The sequence below is a fragment of the Gasterosteus aculeatus genome, chromosome 1 (assembly GCF_964276395.1).
Source record: "Gasterosteus aculeatus chromosome 1, fGasAcu3.hap1.1, whole genome shotgun sequence".
In the NCBI taxonomy this organism is placed as follows: domain Eukaryota; kingdom Metazoa; phylum Chordata; class Actinopteri; order Perciformes; family Gasterosteidae; genus Gasterosteus; species Gasterosteus aculeatus.
This window is the reverse complement of record NC_135688.1, coordinates 13,835,296-13,853,273: the sequence shown is the minus strand read 5'-3', so window position 1 is coordinate 13,853,273 and position 17,978 is coordinate 13,835,296. Positions and strand designations below refer to the sequence as shown.

The 17,978-nt window shown below is 45.5% G+C and overlaps 1 protein-coding gene across 25 annotated transcripts in view; it reads left to right on the top strand.

Moving 5' to 3' along the window:
- Nucleotides 1–17,978, top strand: part of robo2 (roundabout, axon guidance receptor, homolog 2 (Drosophila)) — a 229,213-nt gene that overhangs the window by 195,141 nt on the left and 16,094 nt on the right. For 10 of the 25 annotated variants that reach the window (XM_078098311.1, XM_078098271.1, XM_078098278.1 and 7 more), the window contains 10 exons: nt 570–691; nt 2,411–2,642; nt 5,490–5,614; nt 5,709–5,885; nt 6,723–6,906; nt 7,680–7,706; nt 10,355–10,397; nt 14,188–14,315; nt 15,115–15,387; nt 16,579–16,704. In XM_078098311.1, the coding sequence (XP_077954437.1) occupies nt 570–691; nt 2,411–2,642; nt 5,490–5,614; nt 5,709–5,885; nt 6,723–6,906; nt 7,680–7,706; nt 10,355–10,397; nt 14,188–14,315; nt 15,115–15,387; nt 16,579–16,704 (1,437 nt within the window). The remainder of the gene's footprint in view (nt 1–569; nt 692–2,410; nt 2,643–5,489; nt 5,615–5,708; nt 5,886–6,722; nt 6,907–7,679; nt 7,707–10,354; nt 10,398–14,187; nt 14,316–15,114; nt 15,388–16,578; nt 16,705–17,978) is intronic. The other 15 variants (XM_078098332.1, XM_078098350.1, XM_078098344.1 and 12 more) reach the window with 3 other exon arrangements.

Sequence of the window (17,978 nt, the reverse complement as noted above, 5' to 3'; positions counted from 1 at the left end):
GCTAATGTGGTCTATGATTCATGACCATGTTGGATTGTCTGAAGGATTTTTCTTCATAAATTTCATTTATTTTTTTGCCTCCAGTAAATAACTGGGGCTCGCCTTAACCTGACACAATATCTCATGCACCGGAGTTTTTTCTTTTGCTGGTAACTCGAAATATGTGTATCTGCAAAATGTGAAATGAGCTGGAAAATAGTATCATCATGTCCATCTCCCATCCAATACGTCTCAGGTCACTCATTCAGGGTTCATTTGTTGATGTGGTTGCTCGGGCCCCAGTAAGTGAAAACAAGTCCCACATTTAAATCTCTTTTTTCTTGTCTTCAGACCATAAAGGAGCCTTAATAGATTGAATGAGGCCATTTTAATGCAAATGAAGTTGCCAGTGAATGAAAAAATGAATCCATGATCCCCCATTGTATGTTTCCATGTTGAAGTCAATTGGTCTATTCACTATTACCATTTCACTTCTGACGGCGATGAAGCTGTGAAACTGTTAAAATCAAGTGTTGGGGAGTGGGCAACATTTTCTCATTGTATTTATTCTTCTTCTTTCTTTCTCATAGACATAAGTCCTCCAGCCCAGGGTGTCGACCACAGGCACGTACAGAAGGAGCTCGGTGAGGTCATGGTTCGGTTGCACGCGCCAGTTGTCCTGAGTCCTACAACAATTCAGGTCACGTGGACAGTAAGTGCAGCTTGTCGTTTTTGCACGCGGAATACAAATATATCACTACACCTTCCATTAGCACATCATTTCCATCTGTTCAGCTGGAGGCTTTTCACTCAAAGACAAATATAATTGTCCGTTTTGTGTGTGGTTTTCCTTGCATTCTCTCTCCACATTTGGGTCTTTGAGTCAGAATAGTTGGTATTCTACGATCCTTCTTTGAAGCCTAAAAGCAGCACCTCGAGGCTACCATTTGTTTTATGTCAGGGACTTTTGCTGCTGCTTTGAAATACCGGAATTGGTGACTTAAAAGTAAAAGAACATCAAATAGCTGAAATATGTTTCTCTTTACTATCAAAAGAGATGTCAGAGACATCTGGTTGTGCATCAATCTTCCGTATATTTTCAGCCGCTTCCCTCTTAAAACAGAGAGACAGATGGAATTAGATTCAAACGAATGTTTGTGGTTGAACTGCACTTTGTAAATACAATTTTTCCTGCTTACTTACTGTCACAAGAGAATGTATTCATCTTCTTTATCACTCATTTATACAAGCACACCTGTTCTTCCACCGTGGGTATGTTCCATTTGTCCTAAAATTAGTCAATTTCATTCAATGTGAAAAATGTAAAAACATATTCTGTTTGTTTATTCATTTAATTGTAGCGCTAATGAGGAAAAATGGCTCAAATAATATCTCAAGTTGAGGTGGTTGTACAATATTGCTATGTGGATGTTTATTTTGACTGTGGAGCTCTGAATCAATCAGGTGCCGGTATTTACAGTATATCTGTCACTTAGTGGCCCTTTTCCATCTTCAAATGGGCCGCATTAGCAGTTTTCCCGGTGACACGTTTATTGACCCCAGTAATAAGTCTCACCCGCAGACTTTAATTCAAAAACAGTGTTTTATGATTGGAATGTACAATAAACACGAAACACGGCCACCCAATCAATCAGGGGCCCTTTCAGTAAACAAAGGGGCCCCTCTTAGAAAGCTTTTATATACCCGGAGAATTCTATTAATAAAAGTCACGCACCAAGCAGGGGATCCATTTTGCTGATTTACTCTTGCTACACTTGCGAAAAACAGCTGCTTAATATCCCACTTGGAAGCCCTGCTCACTTCTTCTACTGTTAACAAGCCATTACAGTGAGTTATGCATCCGCTCCTACTCTGCATAAATTCAGTACTTTCAGTCGAGCCAAATGGGTCCAAGTTTAAGTGAGGGCTCCTTCTCTTCGTCTTTTTCTATGGGACAGATCTGCTGTTATCGCCTCTGCTGTGTGTTCTCACCCATGTCCCCAGCGTGTCTCCATGAGTTGCTGCATGACACTTTCATACCCACAGCCAATCTCGTAGGTGGGCTGGCCTGTTTCCGGGTGTCACTTGTTAGAATTAATAATAGATAGGAGACATGCATGTGTCCTTTTAGGGGGCATTACGGAAAGTCTTTTTAATGGAGGCGGGAACCCTTTGGGCTAGTGGCTGTGCGTATGAGGTAATGTCATGGTGATAATTGGCAGAGTGTGTCATAGCTTGTGATAAACGGCCCATTAAACCAGGAACAGCCTCTAAAGTGTCATCAATCCAATCTTGTGAGGAAGGAATGCATTGCCAAAAAACATCCTTTTATGTTGTCTAGTGGCGGGCACTGAGTAAGCATCTACCAACCTCCGCTCTGCAGCTTTGCACTGGAACACAACAGTAACCTCGACTTGATTACCTTTCGCAGGTGGATCGTCAGTCCCAGTTCATCCAGGGTTACAGAGTTCTGTACAGGCAGACATCGGGACTGCCTTCGCCAGGACCCTGGCAGACCCAGGATCTGAAAGTCCCTTCTGAACGCAGCGCCGTCCTCTCTGCGCTCAAAAAGGGCATCGTGTATGAGATCAAGGTCCGCCCTTACTTCAACGAGTTTCAAGGCATGGACGGTGAATCCAGAACGGCACGGACGACCGAAGAAGGTATGAAACCGCTTAACATGCAGAGCATTTTGTAGATTGTGTCGGCAGCGAAACAACAGTCGAGAGTCCCCTACAAATGTGGGCTGACATGTGACACGTGACCCTGCAGGCTGTTTTTATGTTGTTGTTTTTTGTCATAATATCACACCGACACTGGGAGTCGAGGGTATATGTGCGAACGCTTGCATGTTTGTGCCTGTCCAGCTGACCTTCCTGCTGTGCTTTTCTTTTTCTTCCTATGATTGGTGGTGTTAGTGCCAAACTTCTTCTAATCCATCACCCGGCAGCCACAGGCCTGAGCTGTGATTGGACGCAGCACACACTTCCTCCTGCGAAGATGATCTGTCGCCCAGAGCTTGATTCATACAGACTGTGACAAGGCCACAGAGTAGTGTGGCACACACAAACAAATGCACAAAAGTCCGTGTTTGAATACATTTACTATTTTGACTTTTGCCTAAACAGAAATGCGTCCAAAAGCGCTGCTTCAAGCTTCACTTCCAATAACTGGAATCTCATTTTTGATGCGATCCGAAAAAACGCACACTCGTTATGTGTGGTTACACTAGCACAGAGAGACAAATGCGGACTCGGTTTGTTGTAGACAAAGCCTATCGTGCCACAGCATATTTGGGCCTGCGTGTACGGGAGACAGTTCACATCCTGTCCGTGTGACAGGCCTATTTATTTTCCCTTTCTCAGAGGGGCCGTATCTCCTGCAGCCAGCCAGTGCGCACACACTGCTGTGGTGGAACTGCCATCACGTTACAGCCGTCCCAAACACCGACGCGCTTATGTAGAAAACACATTCATGCCAGCACACCACCTCTGCAGAAGGCCTCTGGGACCTGCGTGTCCCAGCTATGACCCATGCCGATAACGCTCCCTGCTTCTTCTCTATCTGCCTTCCCTGTCCCTCAGAGAGCTCGACCACTTTCTATTTCTGTTAGAAGCCCGCCGGCTCCGCCTGGTCATCGCTGATACGCCATCAAACACGCAGCTCTAGGCTCCTCAGAGACCGGGGGACTGCTAGGAATTGCTGCTAGATGGATAGAGAAGTCTTGATCAGAGGGTGATTAAAACCTAGGTTGTCCATTAGCTAATACCATTAGAGAATCCCCTGAGCAGGTCCAGATGGATGCAAGGTTACTGTACGCTCTGCTCTCCAAAGCTACGTCCATCTTTCTAGTCTCCCTCCTCCTCTTTCACACATACTCTCACTCTCCATCTGGACAGTCATGTCAAAGCTGATAAATTAACTCTGGTTGCCATGTGATTCCCACTGAATTGTTGTCCAAGAAGTCACTAAGAATGACCGTATTTTATTCAAAAGAATGCTTATTTAGGGGGGGGAGCAAGTCAGTTTGTGTAATATCCATTTTGATGGATATCTCTGGGGAAGGACCACAGGTCTCCTCACACCACCTACTGCCTTACATTAGCTAGAAATGTTATGTTTGTTTTCCATCATCGTGCAGCACGGCACTGTACGTGAGAGAGACGGGGGTCACATTCCTCCCTGCAATACATCACTCCGCTAATGGCTCTATTAGGACGGCCTCTGGGGGCCTCTAATGAAAAATGTATATTGTTTAGCACAAATATGCATGATAATAAGCTGTTAAATCATTCATAGCATTAACTTTGAATGACATTGTCTGTGATTGCTGCCCCGCAACGATCCAGCGCTCTGTCACCTGGATGTAATGCAGCGTCGGAGAGCCGTAAGCGTTATGGTTGATCAGATGCTCCCTTGGTAGATTGTTTCTAATCGGGCCGAGGTGTTGGGTTCATCACTGGTCCCATTCATCTTCCACCGTGCCAGGGCCTTCTGGATCACTGGGGGCCGGCGTGGCCAATCGCGCTGAGGGATGAGCACAGATTTACAGGGTGACACGTGCCATTTTGGATGCAGGCGAGGTGAGGGAGAGGCAGCCCGGGAGTAATTGACCTGTCAGTATTCCGCCGCGGTGCCGCTCTCCTGCCAGCCACTGCGGAAATGAGAAAACATTATTTTTAAAACGTTATTTCCAGTTGGTCAAACCGTTATTTATTTTCCCCTGTTATCCCCCGTGGGGTCAGACAATTATTGCCATAACAATGACAAGAAGGCGAGGCTCAGGAAAGCTCGGACTTGTCTTATTTCTATCCCCTCTCGGACGGCGAGCCAATTCATTGAGATGTGCCTCGCTCTGAAGCTTTTCTGATCCACACCTACTGGCTTTAGTGGTGTCTGGCTGATCGATGGCATCGGTCAATATGTTTGCTGAGACCTTGTTTCCTTCCCCTAAAATGCAATTTTTGTCATATTTCCTTCTCGTCTGCGCTTCATCCTATAAGCTCGTTGACCCGCATGCCCCCCCCCCCCCCCCCCCCCCTCCCCCGGCTTCGCTCGGTGCCGGAGTCTTAGCTTGACTGAGAGAGCACTTTCCTGACTGTGCCGGGCCGTCATTCCACAAATCAATACCAGTATTGTCTGCGCAAATCCACCAGGCTGGATTAAATCATAGCGAAAACCTTAAAGAAGGGCTATAGCCACGTCAGACCTGCCGTGATCTTCATGTAAATCCCGCTCTAATGAGACATCTTGACAGCATTCAACCCCGAAGAATAACAACCCTCGGAAAAGCAGTTGTGGGTTTGTGTGTCTGAATGTGTGTTTTGCGTATATGCACTCGAGCGTACATATTGATGAGCTCCTGTTGAAACACATATATATACAGATATAAAAACACTGCTCTGCATCCCAGTGTTCCCGTCTCGAAGGGGAATACATACTCTCCCGCTGAGCTGCAGACTAGCAACATTTGATGGTTGACCTGGTTATTTTGTGCCCCCCTCTTTCAGCTCCCAGTGCCCCTCCTCAGCAGGTAACAGTCCTGACAGTGGGAAACCAAAATAGCACGTCCATAAGCATCTCCTGGGATCCCCCTTCACCGGACCACCAGAACGGCATCATCCAAGAGTACAAGGTTTGTCTCAGCGAGTCAACGGGGATTTGCATTGATCTTATCACAGGCAAATGGATTCAAGAGACGCTCGTATTTGTTCCCATTTCTACTTCAGATCTGGTGTCTGGGGAACGAGACGCGCTTCCATGTGAATAAGACGGTGGATGCTGCCATACGCTCGGTGGTGGTGGGCGGGCTGCAGGTGGGAGTGGTGTACCGCGTGGAGGTGGCTGCCAGCACAAGTGCAGGGGTTGGAGTCAAGAGTGAACCTCAGTCTATCATCATCGGTAAGGTTTGGCTGAACAAAAAGCATCCGTAACATCAAAGCGTGTGCCTGAAAGAAAAGTTTGGGAAAGCTTCTGTTAAATACTAAGAATGCTGAAATGAATAGTGATGTATATGTGACCTGAGCACGAATGATTTATGTGGAGCTGAGCCTGATTTGACCCATAACTGATGGCTTGGCCTGTAGCATGTTCTTATTTCCCCAGTGTCACTCACATAATCCATCTCCGAGAGCTGAGCCCCAAGCCTGCAGATATAATATCTTGTGTGATTGTGTGTCCGTGGACGGGTGTGTATTTCCATGTGGTTACACAGTGCTGTAAAGGACGAAGAGCATCTCTGCAGCTTTACATGCGCGTGTATTTGTTTCCCGTCAATGTGTCGAAACATTTGCTCTGAGTCTTGTCTCATGCTCCAAGAAATAGTGGCATGCGCTCTGTTGTGGGTGAGCTGCGAGTGGAGATCAATACACACCAGGATGTTCACCTTTCATTTCACATGGTGTGTTTTGCCGGCAAAGGAGTGAATTAGGTGGCCGAGCTTAGCAAACAACCTGCTCACCTGGGGGGGGGTTGCAATAAGCTTTCAGGCTTTGTCTTTTTCAGTCTGTACGTTAAATTTCCCTGCACATCCTTTTGACCGTCGTCCTAGTTCCATGGGTCAATATCTCAGCTGCGTTTCATCACACCTACTTTCTTTGAGCTTAATCCTGCCGTAACCCTGTTTTGATTCATCTGTAGGTGTCACATGTGCCCAGTGGAAAAAGTGTAACATTTTCGTTTTCTATTATTCTCCTAGCATCAAGCTAATGTTGCCTGTTTATCTCCGTGACCCGTCAGGTAAGGAATTCCGGGACGTGATTATACATGGAAACCGCAACAACAGCATCACAGAGCAGATCACGGACGTTGTGAAACAACCTGCCTTTATCGCCGGCATCGGAGGGGCCTGCTGGGTCATTCTCATGGGCTTCAGCATCTGGCTCTACTGGAGGAGAAAGAAGAGAAAGGGCCTCAGCAACTACGCAGGTAAGACTAATTACATTATTAAATATAGTCTCCTTTTCACCCATGCACATTTCCACCCACACGCTGCTCTTGTGCCTTAGCAAGCAATGTATAGTTCATCTACAAATAGTCTTTGTTCTCCGTCAAAGCCAGAACAAGATCACAGCGGCTTTGATTAAAACCCCGTAGAAGTTGCTAGCAGTGAGGTTGACATTGCTAAGTTGTCAAAGCTCAAGAGGGAGACGGATGTCAGCGTGAATCATTTTTCGGAGGGCTACAGCTTTGACAAATCCACCCACGGTATTGGTTAATAGCCCAGGGTGGTCGTGCTGTGTGGGCAGACTGGACTCTCTGCTGGTCACTGAAGTTGGAGTTTGTCCCGCTCTCCTCCCACACACTGAGCCTGATATCTCACTGAGTGACCCCCCCAGTCAACCCCCAGAGACATCAGTGTTGCAGTCAGAGCAACAGTGTATTCTAACATTAGTTTACCTTCTTTTTTTCTGCTTCATTTACATCTCAAGCAAGTGAAAAAGATGAACTGCATTTTACAGCCAGCACTGGCCGCTCTGGTTGATTTGCTCTTTGCTTGGTTCCATTTGCGTGTTCGTGCTTTCCCCTTTGGGTTTGTGCCTCCGCCTCTACACCTCTGCGGCGTCTGAGCTGGCTGTCGCTCTGCAGGCCAATGACGTGGTCTTCCATTCTCCGACCCTCACCCCCTCCCAGCCTGACGCTGCACTGCTTGTCTCTGCAGGCTATTAACACGCAACGTTTCTTGTCTTCTTGTTTTACAGTTCAGTCCTTCACCTTCACCCCTGCAGGTACTGTTCATTTGTCCCGTCTCCTCACCCCACCGTAACGCAAGATTCATCTCCTGCCCGCTTACAGTATTTGTGCTTGGATCGTCGGACTGATTGTCATGGCAAAGGCAAATCCAAACATTCAAATCAAACTTTGAAGCAAATTTGGTAGTCAAAGAAATCTGGACTTGCTATTGGCCATGATCCCAGCCCAACAAACTTGAGCATTTGTTCCTGCCAAACCTACAGCCTTATTTACCTTTTCTGTTGTAATTGTGCCTACGTCTGTCGCTGTTTTTGAATGAAAGTTCCATCCTGTCTTGTTATCCTTTTTTCTTCTTCTTGTGGTTCGGGGTGCGACGCCCATTTCCCTCCCCCTCTACTGATCACATCTTTGTTTTCTCAAAAGGTTTGTGTTGTAATTTACGAATCTGTTCTCCGTAGGTGTCAGTCAAGAAGAGGGGTGGTGTGTTTCTTCTCTATAGTGTTTGTGTTCTTTACTTGTTATGATTCCTCCCTCTAATGTGACTGTGCATATTTTGTTTAGCGATAAAAAGCAACAGTGTTATAGTGTCCCAGTCCTCTACTGAATTAAGCCTGAGTGGCAACGCAGTCATGCATCTGGCTGTCTGAGGATGGAGTGCACCGACACTGAGCAGATTATTATCAACACAATCTGTTTTGTACAGCACATCTGTAGCTATGTGGTCCATGTGAAGCTTATAGCCCCAAAAAAGCTTTTTACTGTGGTCTTCCCACCGCAGCTCTAGCAGATTATGGAGCACGTTGATATGTTACTAAAATATTGTCTTTTTTTTAAATAGGAGGCGCGGAAAAGCCAAAGTGAAAGCAGGTTATTTTGCTAAAATAGTTCCGACAAAGAAGAAGTAAACCAGTTAAAACATTGCAGAGAGTATAGAGTTAGAATGGCGTGATATTTAGCACATGAGCCAGAGTGCTTTACGGCGGCGCGCTTCTCTGTATTGACAATTACTTGATGTATTGCGAGTGTCCAGTCTCAGCCCCCTAAAGCTGTCAGAACATGAGGTAAATCACCACACTGGAGGGACCGACAGGAAGGAGGCAGGAAGGAGATTTGATGATATTTTCATAGAATGATTATTCTTTGCCGGCCCCTCCCCTCCTCCACCCTCTCCATAATGCTTATTAAAGGGGATTAATATGTATTCATATTGGAGAAAGTGCTTATCTAGAAGACGGAGGCGAGAAGCACAGCTATGCCACCGTGTCACTCCGGCTAACATAAAAGTCTTCCACAGCGGCCCAGAAATGTGCCTGAGCACAGATAGGGACTTCAGAGTCCTTTGCGCTGCACAGCACCCCCCCCCCCTCGCCTCCACCCTCCTTCCCCTGTCAGTCCCTTCCTCAAACGGCTGAAAATTCTCTACTGCAAGTTTGTTGGTGGTGGAACAAAGAGAAATGGCTCGAGCGAAATAAGGAACTCTGTCTCTGTCTTATTCAGGCAGACCTGCAAGGTTTTATCTGGTAAAAGTATTTTAATTCCACTTAGAGCTGTGCAGTTGCTTGAACCCAAATGCAATAGGTAAAAAACTAAAAGTCACTCAATTCTGTTAGAGGACATTGGATTAAGTAAAATCAGGTTATATTGACGGCACATTAAAATACCATTTTGGCTGCCGATGCAATATGTTACAGTAGTTTCCTCTACCCTGTCATCTTTGTTACTACGTCACCCACAAAAAAGCCCCCAGTCTCGCCAGGGCTTGTTGCGGAATCAACCTGAATGAAACAGAAAGGAGAGGAGGAATGTGCAGCCTCCTCTCTTTAATCTCCATCTGTGGAACAAATGAGCTAATTTACTAACAGCTCTCTTTCCGTCTGTTGAGTAAAGCCAGCTCTCTTCTTTACACCCCCCCCCCCCTCCACCCCGGAACCCCCATCGGCAGGAGGTGATTTCCACAAGTCTCGCTGCTTTTCTGTGCCTCCTGTGATCTCTTGAAGTTCTTACATGCTTCCAACTCTCGCTGTTTGCTTTTTCATCATGGTCGTTGAGCAGAGATGAAATGGATCCTTTACAGCCGTCTCGCACTTTGAGCCGTGGACTTTTACTAGCCGTTGACAAAGAGCAGCCCCTGTTATCTATAGATCACCGTAATGGAACAGGCCACGTGCATGGCTTCTGTGGAGCCCTGCCAGCTGAAGGATCAGTAACTCAGTTTCCACGCCTGTGGATAGAAAACTCAACGTGATTAATGAGCCCTCTGCCTTTTCTAATCATTTTTGGGCTGCGATTTAATCACAAATCTGATAATAACTCAGCAGCAAAATAAGAAAGATGAAATGAGTTTTGCCTCTCATCAGGAATCTTGTCCTTGAGGAGCACATGACATCTCCACTTATGCAAAGCAAAGTGATATGCAATTCCCATCATTGCACTTTTTTCATTTCCATGAAAGGCATTGGAACGCAGAGGTATCGCTCAGGGAATTCATCAACTAACGAATTAATACATTGCTGTTAAAGCACAAGGGCAAACTGGACAACACTGAAACAAAAATCTTTTTGATCATGGAAATACATCCTTGTTCATTGCTATCTATTATACCAGAAAGACTTACTGTTTGGCTTTGTCTTTTTTTTTTTCTTCCGTCTATCTGCTTCCTCGGTTCTGTCTTGGCTGCTTTCAGTGACATTCCAGAGAGTGGACGGCGGCTTGATGAGCAACGGAAGGTGAGTGTCCCACCGGAAACCAAACAATGGCAATCAGCATTCATGTGCAACATCCCAAGCAAATAAAACACCCACCTTCCCATCATTGTCATTTTATTCGATCCCTCCTAAGCTTTACATGTCTACTGTCTACAAACTGTCCTCCGCGGTCACGCATTACGACTACAGCTTTTGATTTTAACACTGATAGATGACTGATGAATCGATAGATAGCCTATACCTGCTTGTGTGCCTGCCATGCGAACCCGCGTCCAAGTATACAATTCTACCACATCTCCGATCATGCATTGATAGATGAACTCATAAATCTCCTCAACAGAATTAACAGAAACAATTTAAGCAGAGAGTGCTTTTATTTTGTCATTTATCTTCCGCTGCTGGCTACTGGCAAACCAGAAGCCCTGCGGAATGATAAATTTGCCTGTCACCTTGCGTGGGCGGCTGGGATCTGAGCACATGTAATAATGTAAAAATAATTACCCCGGGGAGAGGTGTGCAGAGGTACCCTGCTCGCACCCCCATACGGCCTGCTGCTTTTCAGCGTGTCTTCGTGAAAAAGAGAAGGGCAACAGAGAACAGGGCACATCTCAATGACACCGGTTACTGAGCCTTTGTGGCTATTCAAGAAGAGACTCCCTTGAGAATCCCGGGTTTCTGTCTATGTTCTGCTTATTACCCCTGACTGGGTAAAGCCTCCAGATCTCAAACACTCACGGCAAGATTGCCAACTAAATCTGACCCTGTGTGTCTCTGTGCTTTTGGGAATGTGTCTCTTCTGCGGCTCGGTTGCATAATTTTTCCATTCACGCCCCCCCTTTCCATTTCGGTGTGCATGTGACTCTGGGCCACTGTGGATGATTTTTGCCGATATCGTTCTGTGAGCTGCCAGTATGCTCTCAATGAATTAGCCACACCACTTGCCGTGCTTATTCTCATCTACTTTCTGCTGTAGTGTTTTTCCTCCAATTTTCCACATAAGTGGTTCTGATTCTCACACCAGCGAATGGAATTTCAAATGGCAGTATTGGTGGTGCTCCGTATTTCTTATATCTTTATTCAACTGCCACAGTTGTCGCCAGGCTGGAACAGGATGCACTCTAGAATTCTTACACAAGCCTCTGATCCGTTAGTCACTCTAGTGGCATCAAATCCCAGATGTTGCAACTCGCACATCTGCTCAGAGAGTGAGAATGTGCAGAGGAGTATCAGAGGAGAATGTGTTCATTTGTTACATGATATGTTTATTGCATTAATTAGACAATGGAAAATGAAGCCGCATCTGTTTCCAGTTTCTCATTGGCTCCTGCCAAATTGCCCTGACCGAACAATTACGCTTAATCGATCACAAAATAAATGATTCATGCAAGATGAATAGGCTACAGATTGGTAGACCTGGACAATTTGACTTTGGCTGCTCAATTGAAATTGATAAAAGCCGATAATGGCCCATTTTCTCCCCAATAGAGAGATGTTAATTAGATAGTACTAATAACTTCCTATCCCAGCACTGATCAATATTTTAACAAAGCAGATTTACTCCTTCAGGCAGGGATAATGGGGAACATTTTGTACTAACATGGCTACTATGAAGATACCTTTATTTCCCAGGAACTGAATGCCTGATGACAGCATGTTCACTGAGAGTTAATCTAGAAAGTAATCTGCGTTTCAAATTGCTGTGTTAGCTAATGTCAAGACTTTGAATCCTCATTTGATCCAGTAGTCTTTGGGACCCCTTATTTACGAGGTTGCCTTGGCTTTAATATCTCTCACTGGGATTATTTATGGGAAGCTTAGTGTCAGGCATCTATGGCAGTATTTATGGTTTCCTAGCCATCACAAGTAACTGTAAAATCAAACAGTAAGAGGAACTCCAAATCTAATTTTGTCTGCCAAGGTTGCCATCCATCCTAGGTTGGGCAGGGATTAAAAGTTAAAGGCTGACTTTTTATTAGATGTGTGTGTCCACCCTTTCTTACACACACACAGACAGAAAAATCTGTCTTATTCCAATTATCAATCTGCTGTATGATAAATACAAGGACGATGCAGCCATTGCTACTGGAAGCTCCTTGTCTTGCTAATGGTCTCGCTCTAGTGGTCAGGGCAGGATTCACTGTGGCAGGCCGGGCAAGTGAAACCTGTAAAGAGACCGAGGCAAGCAGGGGGCTTTTAATTGAGACAGTGCATTTGTGCTGCAGCCTTGCTGGAGTCAACGGAATAGAACAATGTCCTTTTCTTTTTCATCTGCTTTTTAGTCTTGACGCGTGCGGAGTGCTCAAAGAGCAGTTAAGAGAAAAAGGAGGTGGAGGTGTATATGTGGCGGGGGGGGGGATAAATGTATGTAGGGTTAGGGAAAGATGGTTCGGTGAGGGAGAATGATGGCTGTGGGGGAACACGGTATCCAGAAACAGAGGTTGAAGGACGGAGGAGAGATATATTACCCTATAAAAGTGCATGTGTCTGATGCACAGCCATCAATTTGAATGACTTGTCTCCCCCGAGGGCCTGTTTTGGCATTCAGGAACCACGGCGAGGACTCTTAGCTCGCCAGGGCTGCAGTTCATTTGGACTCCCCCTCTATGGAACAGCTCCTCTCATTAGAACTTGTGTCTGAGGGAGAGACTGACGGCCATTACCTGCCCTTGTCCTCAGGGCTTAACTCGCTCTCGGTCCCTCAGAGCCGACACGTCACCCCGCTGGAGCCGAGACAGAAAGCCCCGCCGGGCAGGCAGGCTGCTAACTACTCCGCGCCGCGGCTTCTCAGAGCGCACACGTGTATCTGTAGTCTGCTACATACGGCACTGTGAGAGGCACCGACAGCGGGGTGTGCTGTGTTTCTGAGGAGGCGGTGCCATCCCTTTGGCCACATGTGGTGCTCATCCTACCATTGCACATCGCAGGGTGTGAATTCTCAGGGTAAAATAAAAAGAAGAGGCAATAAAGTACCTTTTTCAAGTCTTTTGTCAGGTCAAACATGTGATAACACTAGTATCTGTAGCTTACCAGTTCAATGGAAAAAGCAGGTTATGACGTATCAATGAATTAATACATAGAACGAGGGTTTTGACTCGGCCTGTAATTGTCCTTTAACTCCATCTGTGTTATCCATGGTAACGAGCCTCAGACGGGATTGTACAGTAAAGTGATCCTAACGGCCTCCCAGCAGTCACCCATGACAGGTTAAAGGCTTAATGGCTGCTTTTTATGGTCCCCACTCCCTCAGGAAGGACACAACACCTGTTAAATGGAGCTGGCCTCTCCCAGACTCAGGCATCCCACAAGTGGGTTCAGGGCCGTGATGGTGGGGCCGAGTTTTGACATCTCATCAAATAAGATTTACACTGTCTGGCCATCACCACAAGGGGTTGATGGGGAAACACAGCAGAACGTGCAAGATATTAATGAATAAGGAAATGTATACATGCGGGTGTCAGCGTGCAAAGAGATAAAAATGTGTGCATAAGTGTCTCCACAGTGTGCTTTTACTGTAATAACTCATGTGAGCGCATGTGACAAAGACACAGCAGGGAGAGATAAAGGGCTGTGTTTGCCTGAAGGAATTCCAACTTTGCGAGAGACAAAATGAGTCCATACAGTATCTGCCCCTATCTCACTAGTGTTTCTTTGGCTTATGGCAAGCTTATCTCACACAAACACATTATCTCGCAGAGACATTTAAACATACCGTGCCTAATAAGCAATTGGTGATTTCCTTTGTACAAAAAAAAGCTCTTTTATTAATGCAGTTTCGCAGCCTGTGTCTAATCTGTCGTTTCATCCCGTGTAGCCGGCCAGGCCTGCTCAACTCCAGTGACCCGGGATACCCCTGGTTAGCGGACTCTTGGCCGGCCACCAGCCTGCCTGTCAACAGCAGCTCCGGGGGACCCAACGACTTGAGTAACTTTGGTCGAGGAGGTGAGCGCCTTGGTGTGCAGATGTTGTGAGAAAGAGACCGTAGGCGGTGAAAGATGACGGCCTTCTACTGTTTTTCATCACGCACGCACATGCGATCAAGATTTACACACGTATGCATATTGCATGCGTGTTTGCGTTCATATTTATACATCACATGAGGGGACGGCTAGAGCATTCACAGTGGGGGGGCTCCGCTGTCACCGGCGCTGAGTAATGGCAGATAGTCCAGCCTGGTGTCATAGCCCATATCTCACAGCAAGAGAACGTGAGGGAAGAGACGGGAGAGGAGCAGGGGGCGGGAGTTTGAAAGGATGGTCTTGAGCAGCCAGTCGTGAAGGACGTGCGCAGCTTGACTGGCGCAGATGCGGGCACTTCCGCCATGGCTCTACATCATCTCCCCTTCACTGGGCATACAAACCATGCGCCATGGAGAGAGTCTGCTAGCTTGTCCACTAGCTCTCTCTACCGCTCTCTCTCCTTCCTTCAGTCATCACACACACACACATACACACACGTGCTGAGCAGCAGCATTATCTCTCATGTAGGTTTACAGGAGAAGAAAGGAAAACGAGTGATGTTTCTTTAAAAGCACATGGACCCAGACTGGATGTTCCATAACACACACACAGATATGCACTTGAATCTCAGGTCACATCTCAGCCTTCATGTACAGCTAGATAGATATTTCTTTCTTTATCAGCCGCAAACCAAATCAACGTTTGTATTTAAATAAAGCTGGGCACAGCATTAGTTTGAGAAGATAAGTATCCTATGCACTCAGTCTCTTCTTCCTCTCCAGATATTCCCACTGGGCAAGGGGACAAGAGCGGCACCATGCTCTCGGATGGAGCGATCTACAGTAGTATAGACTTCACCACCAAAGCCAACTACAACAGCCCTGGCCAAATATCCCAAGCAACTCCTTATGCCACCACCCAGATTCTCCACTCCAGCAGCATCCACGAGCTGGCTGTGGATTTGCCGGAGGCCCAGTGGAAGGCCTCACTCCAGGCTAAGCAGGAAATGGCAAATCTGGGATACTCCTTGCCTGACAAGAACTCCTGCAACAACAGTAAGCTTCTCTGGGAGACAGTTTGCTCATAGAGATTCAACTATTGGACCTCGTGTGCGGGCAAATAGAATATGTACAATAGTGTTCCTTGGAGATTATTATTATCCTGCGACAGTGAATTAAGCCAGATCACAAGCCACACAATTACAGTTGGAAGACGACTGCTATTTTGGAGATTAGACCGTTCCACCAAAAGTCTTTGAAGCCTTCCTAAAGTCTCTGTGGCTTGAGGGAAGTTGTTTTAAAAAGAGTCATTTTCCCCACACAGACATGATCTTGGTCGCTCTCCGAGGTTGAATAAATATATCATGAATGAGTAGTGCAGTGAAGTCATCCATCCATTTTCTTCTTGGGTTTTTGTAATAGTACCACTTCTTCTTCAGTTTCGGAATAATTGCGTATCCATTTTAGCTTGACTAATGTTCAAGAAAATAATCCACAGGAATTACCATGGATTTGATGCAGGATTTTTTAAAGCCGAGTGGAGTTTCATGCTATAGGTTTTATTACAATTCCTCTGCTCTATTCTAATACATATTTATGATCTCTCTCTCTCTCTCTCTCTCTCTCTCTTCAACGGTCTAAAACAGATTTATTATAGTTTTTGCATAAATGAATTGAATCTTTAAAAACTACATTTTTAATCCTCCCTCTGATTATTTTAAGAAGTATTATATACGACACAACTCACCGGCGACATAGAAAATTCAATGAACCAACAGGAGACAAGGGACACACATGGTTTAAATACACAGGAGGAATCAATCAGTGACACGGCAGACAATCAAACACTGGACAAAACACCAGGGCAGGAAGTGAAGTTAACCCAGAGAAACGAGAGGCAGGAAACTACAAAATAAAACAGGACATAAACCCACGCTGTGACAATCTCTTTGAAGGGCTGCAAATATTGAATTAAAATCTTCCCTGCTCGTTAATGTAATTGAAAATTGATTCAAGGATTAGCGCTATGTTTATCAAATCAACAACCAATCAAACGTGTCCAGCAGATATCCGTTGCACACGAATCAGAAGGTGAATCAAGGGTTGAATATGTGCACCTTGTTGAATGAATGACTCCCGATTATGTCCTGCTTGCTTAATGCTCTAACTGCATGTGTGCATGTGCTTGTGCTAACTGCTAATCACCTGATACCACTGTGATTTTTGCCCTTCAACCCCCCACTGTAGCCCTCCTTTTCATTCCTGACTACCGATTGGCCGAAGGATTGTCTAATAGAATACCGCACAACCAATCACAAGATTTCAGCACCACCAGCTCTCACAACAGCTCAGAGCGAAGCGGCAGTCTCTCAGGTTGGTTTACGCAGCAGAGAATTTCACGAAGCAAACTGGGACGCGCTCTCCGGCTCTGCCGCTTGACTTAAGGATCCACTGATGTCTTAATTGCTTTATTGATCTGTTATTTGCATGTACTAACCTGACATGGAAGAAAAAAATGTACACGGCCCCTCTTCATCACCAAAGATGCGTTGCTTACATGTGATTTCGTAACGCTGGGTGGATACATCGTTTTTTTCTTGTTCTATGGGGTTCTGAGTACGATAGCTACTGCGGTTTGTAATCGTATTGGGCTATTAAATAGGAGTCAACGGCTTATTGAAGCATAGAGGAACTGTCTGTATTGGTGCGAGTGCTAATGCTGGGTTTTTGTCATCAGTGCCAATCCTTGGAAAGGCTTTGTCTCTCTGTGTGAGTGAGCAGACTGGAATAAGGGCAGAGGGAGTCTTTCAGACAGAGTGGACTATGTACACACACACACACACCATTAGAGATGCTCGGCTGGATAAAGTGGCAAAAATACCTCCCTTTTTCCACTCTTCCCCTAATGGCAGCCGACTACACTAAAACCCATGTTGAGAGAATTACAATGTCATTTATAGGACACCAAGGCCGCCCTCTGCCTTCCTCCCCTACTCTCTCCTCCTTATCTAGTTAAAAGCCACCGCCTTAACTGGTCTGAAATTCAATGGAGGAAGGGATGTGAAGTGGCCATGCCTTAAAGGCAGATTCTTGCCACAGACACAAAGATTATTGAGGGCTTTGTCTGGGCTTGGAATCTTGTTTTATTATCATTTATTGTGAGATTGAGAAACATGATCAACAAGAAAGATCCTTCCAATGTATAATATTTTAGATGAAATGTACTCAGAAAGCATGGCACAAATAAAATGGAATAATGGAAATACATACATGCATTCAGTTTTCTCGCAGAGAATTAGAGAAGGATTCCGATCTAACCAGGCACCTCTTAGCTTATTTAGCATAAAGGCTGGGTTCAGAGGGCAACCTTACTCTGTCCCTTGGTATCCATCGATTAATCTAAATCTGTGCAAGAAAGTGAGTAAGAGTATATTCCCCAAAATGTTGGAAGTACATATTTGAATATAAAGGCTAACAGAGTAGGAATATTGTGAGGGAGATGGGTTTAACATATCAGAATAAATGTATTGTTAAAATAATTCACCTCGGTCAATCAATACCCTCCTGCCCATACCCTTACGCAGTATTTCATATCAATATATGTAATAATTTGTTAGCTGGTACAAACACTATGTCAGGGACTTTGG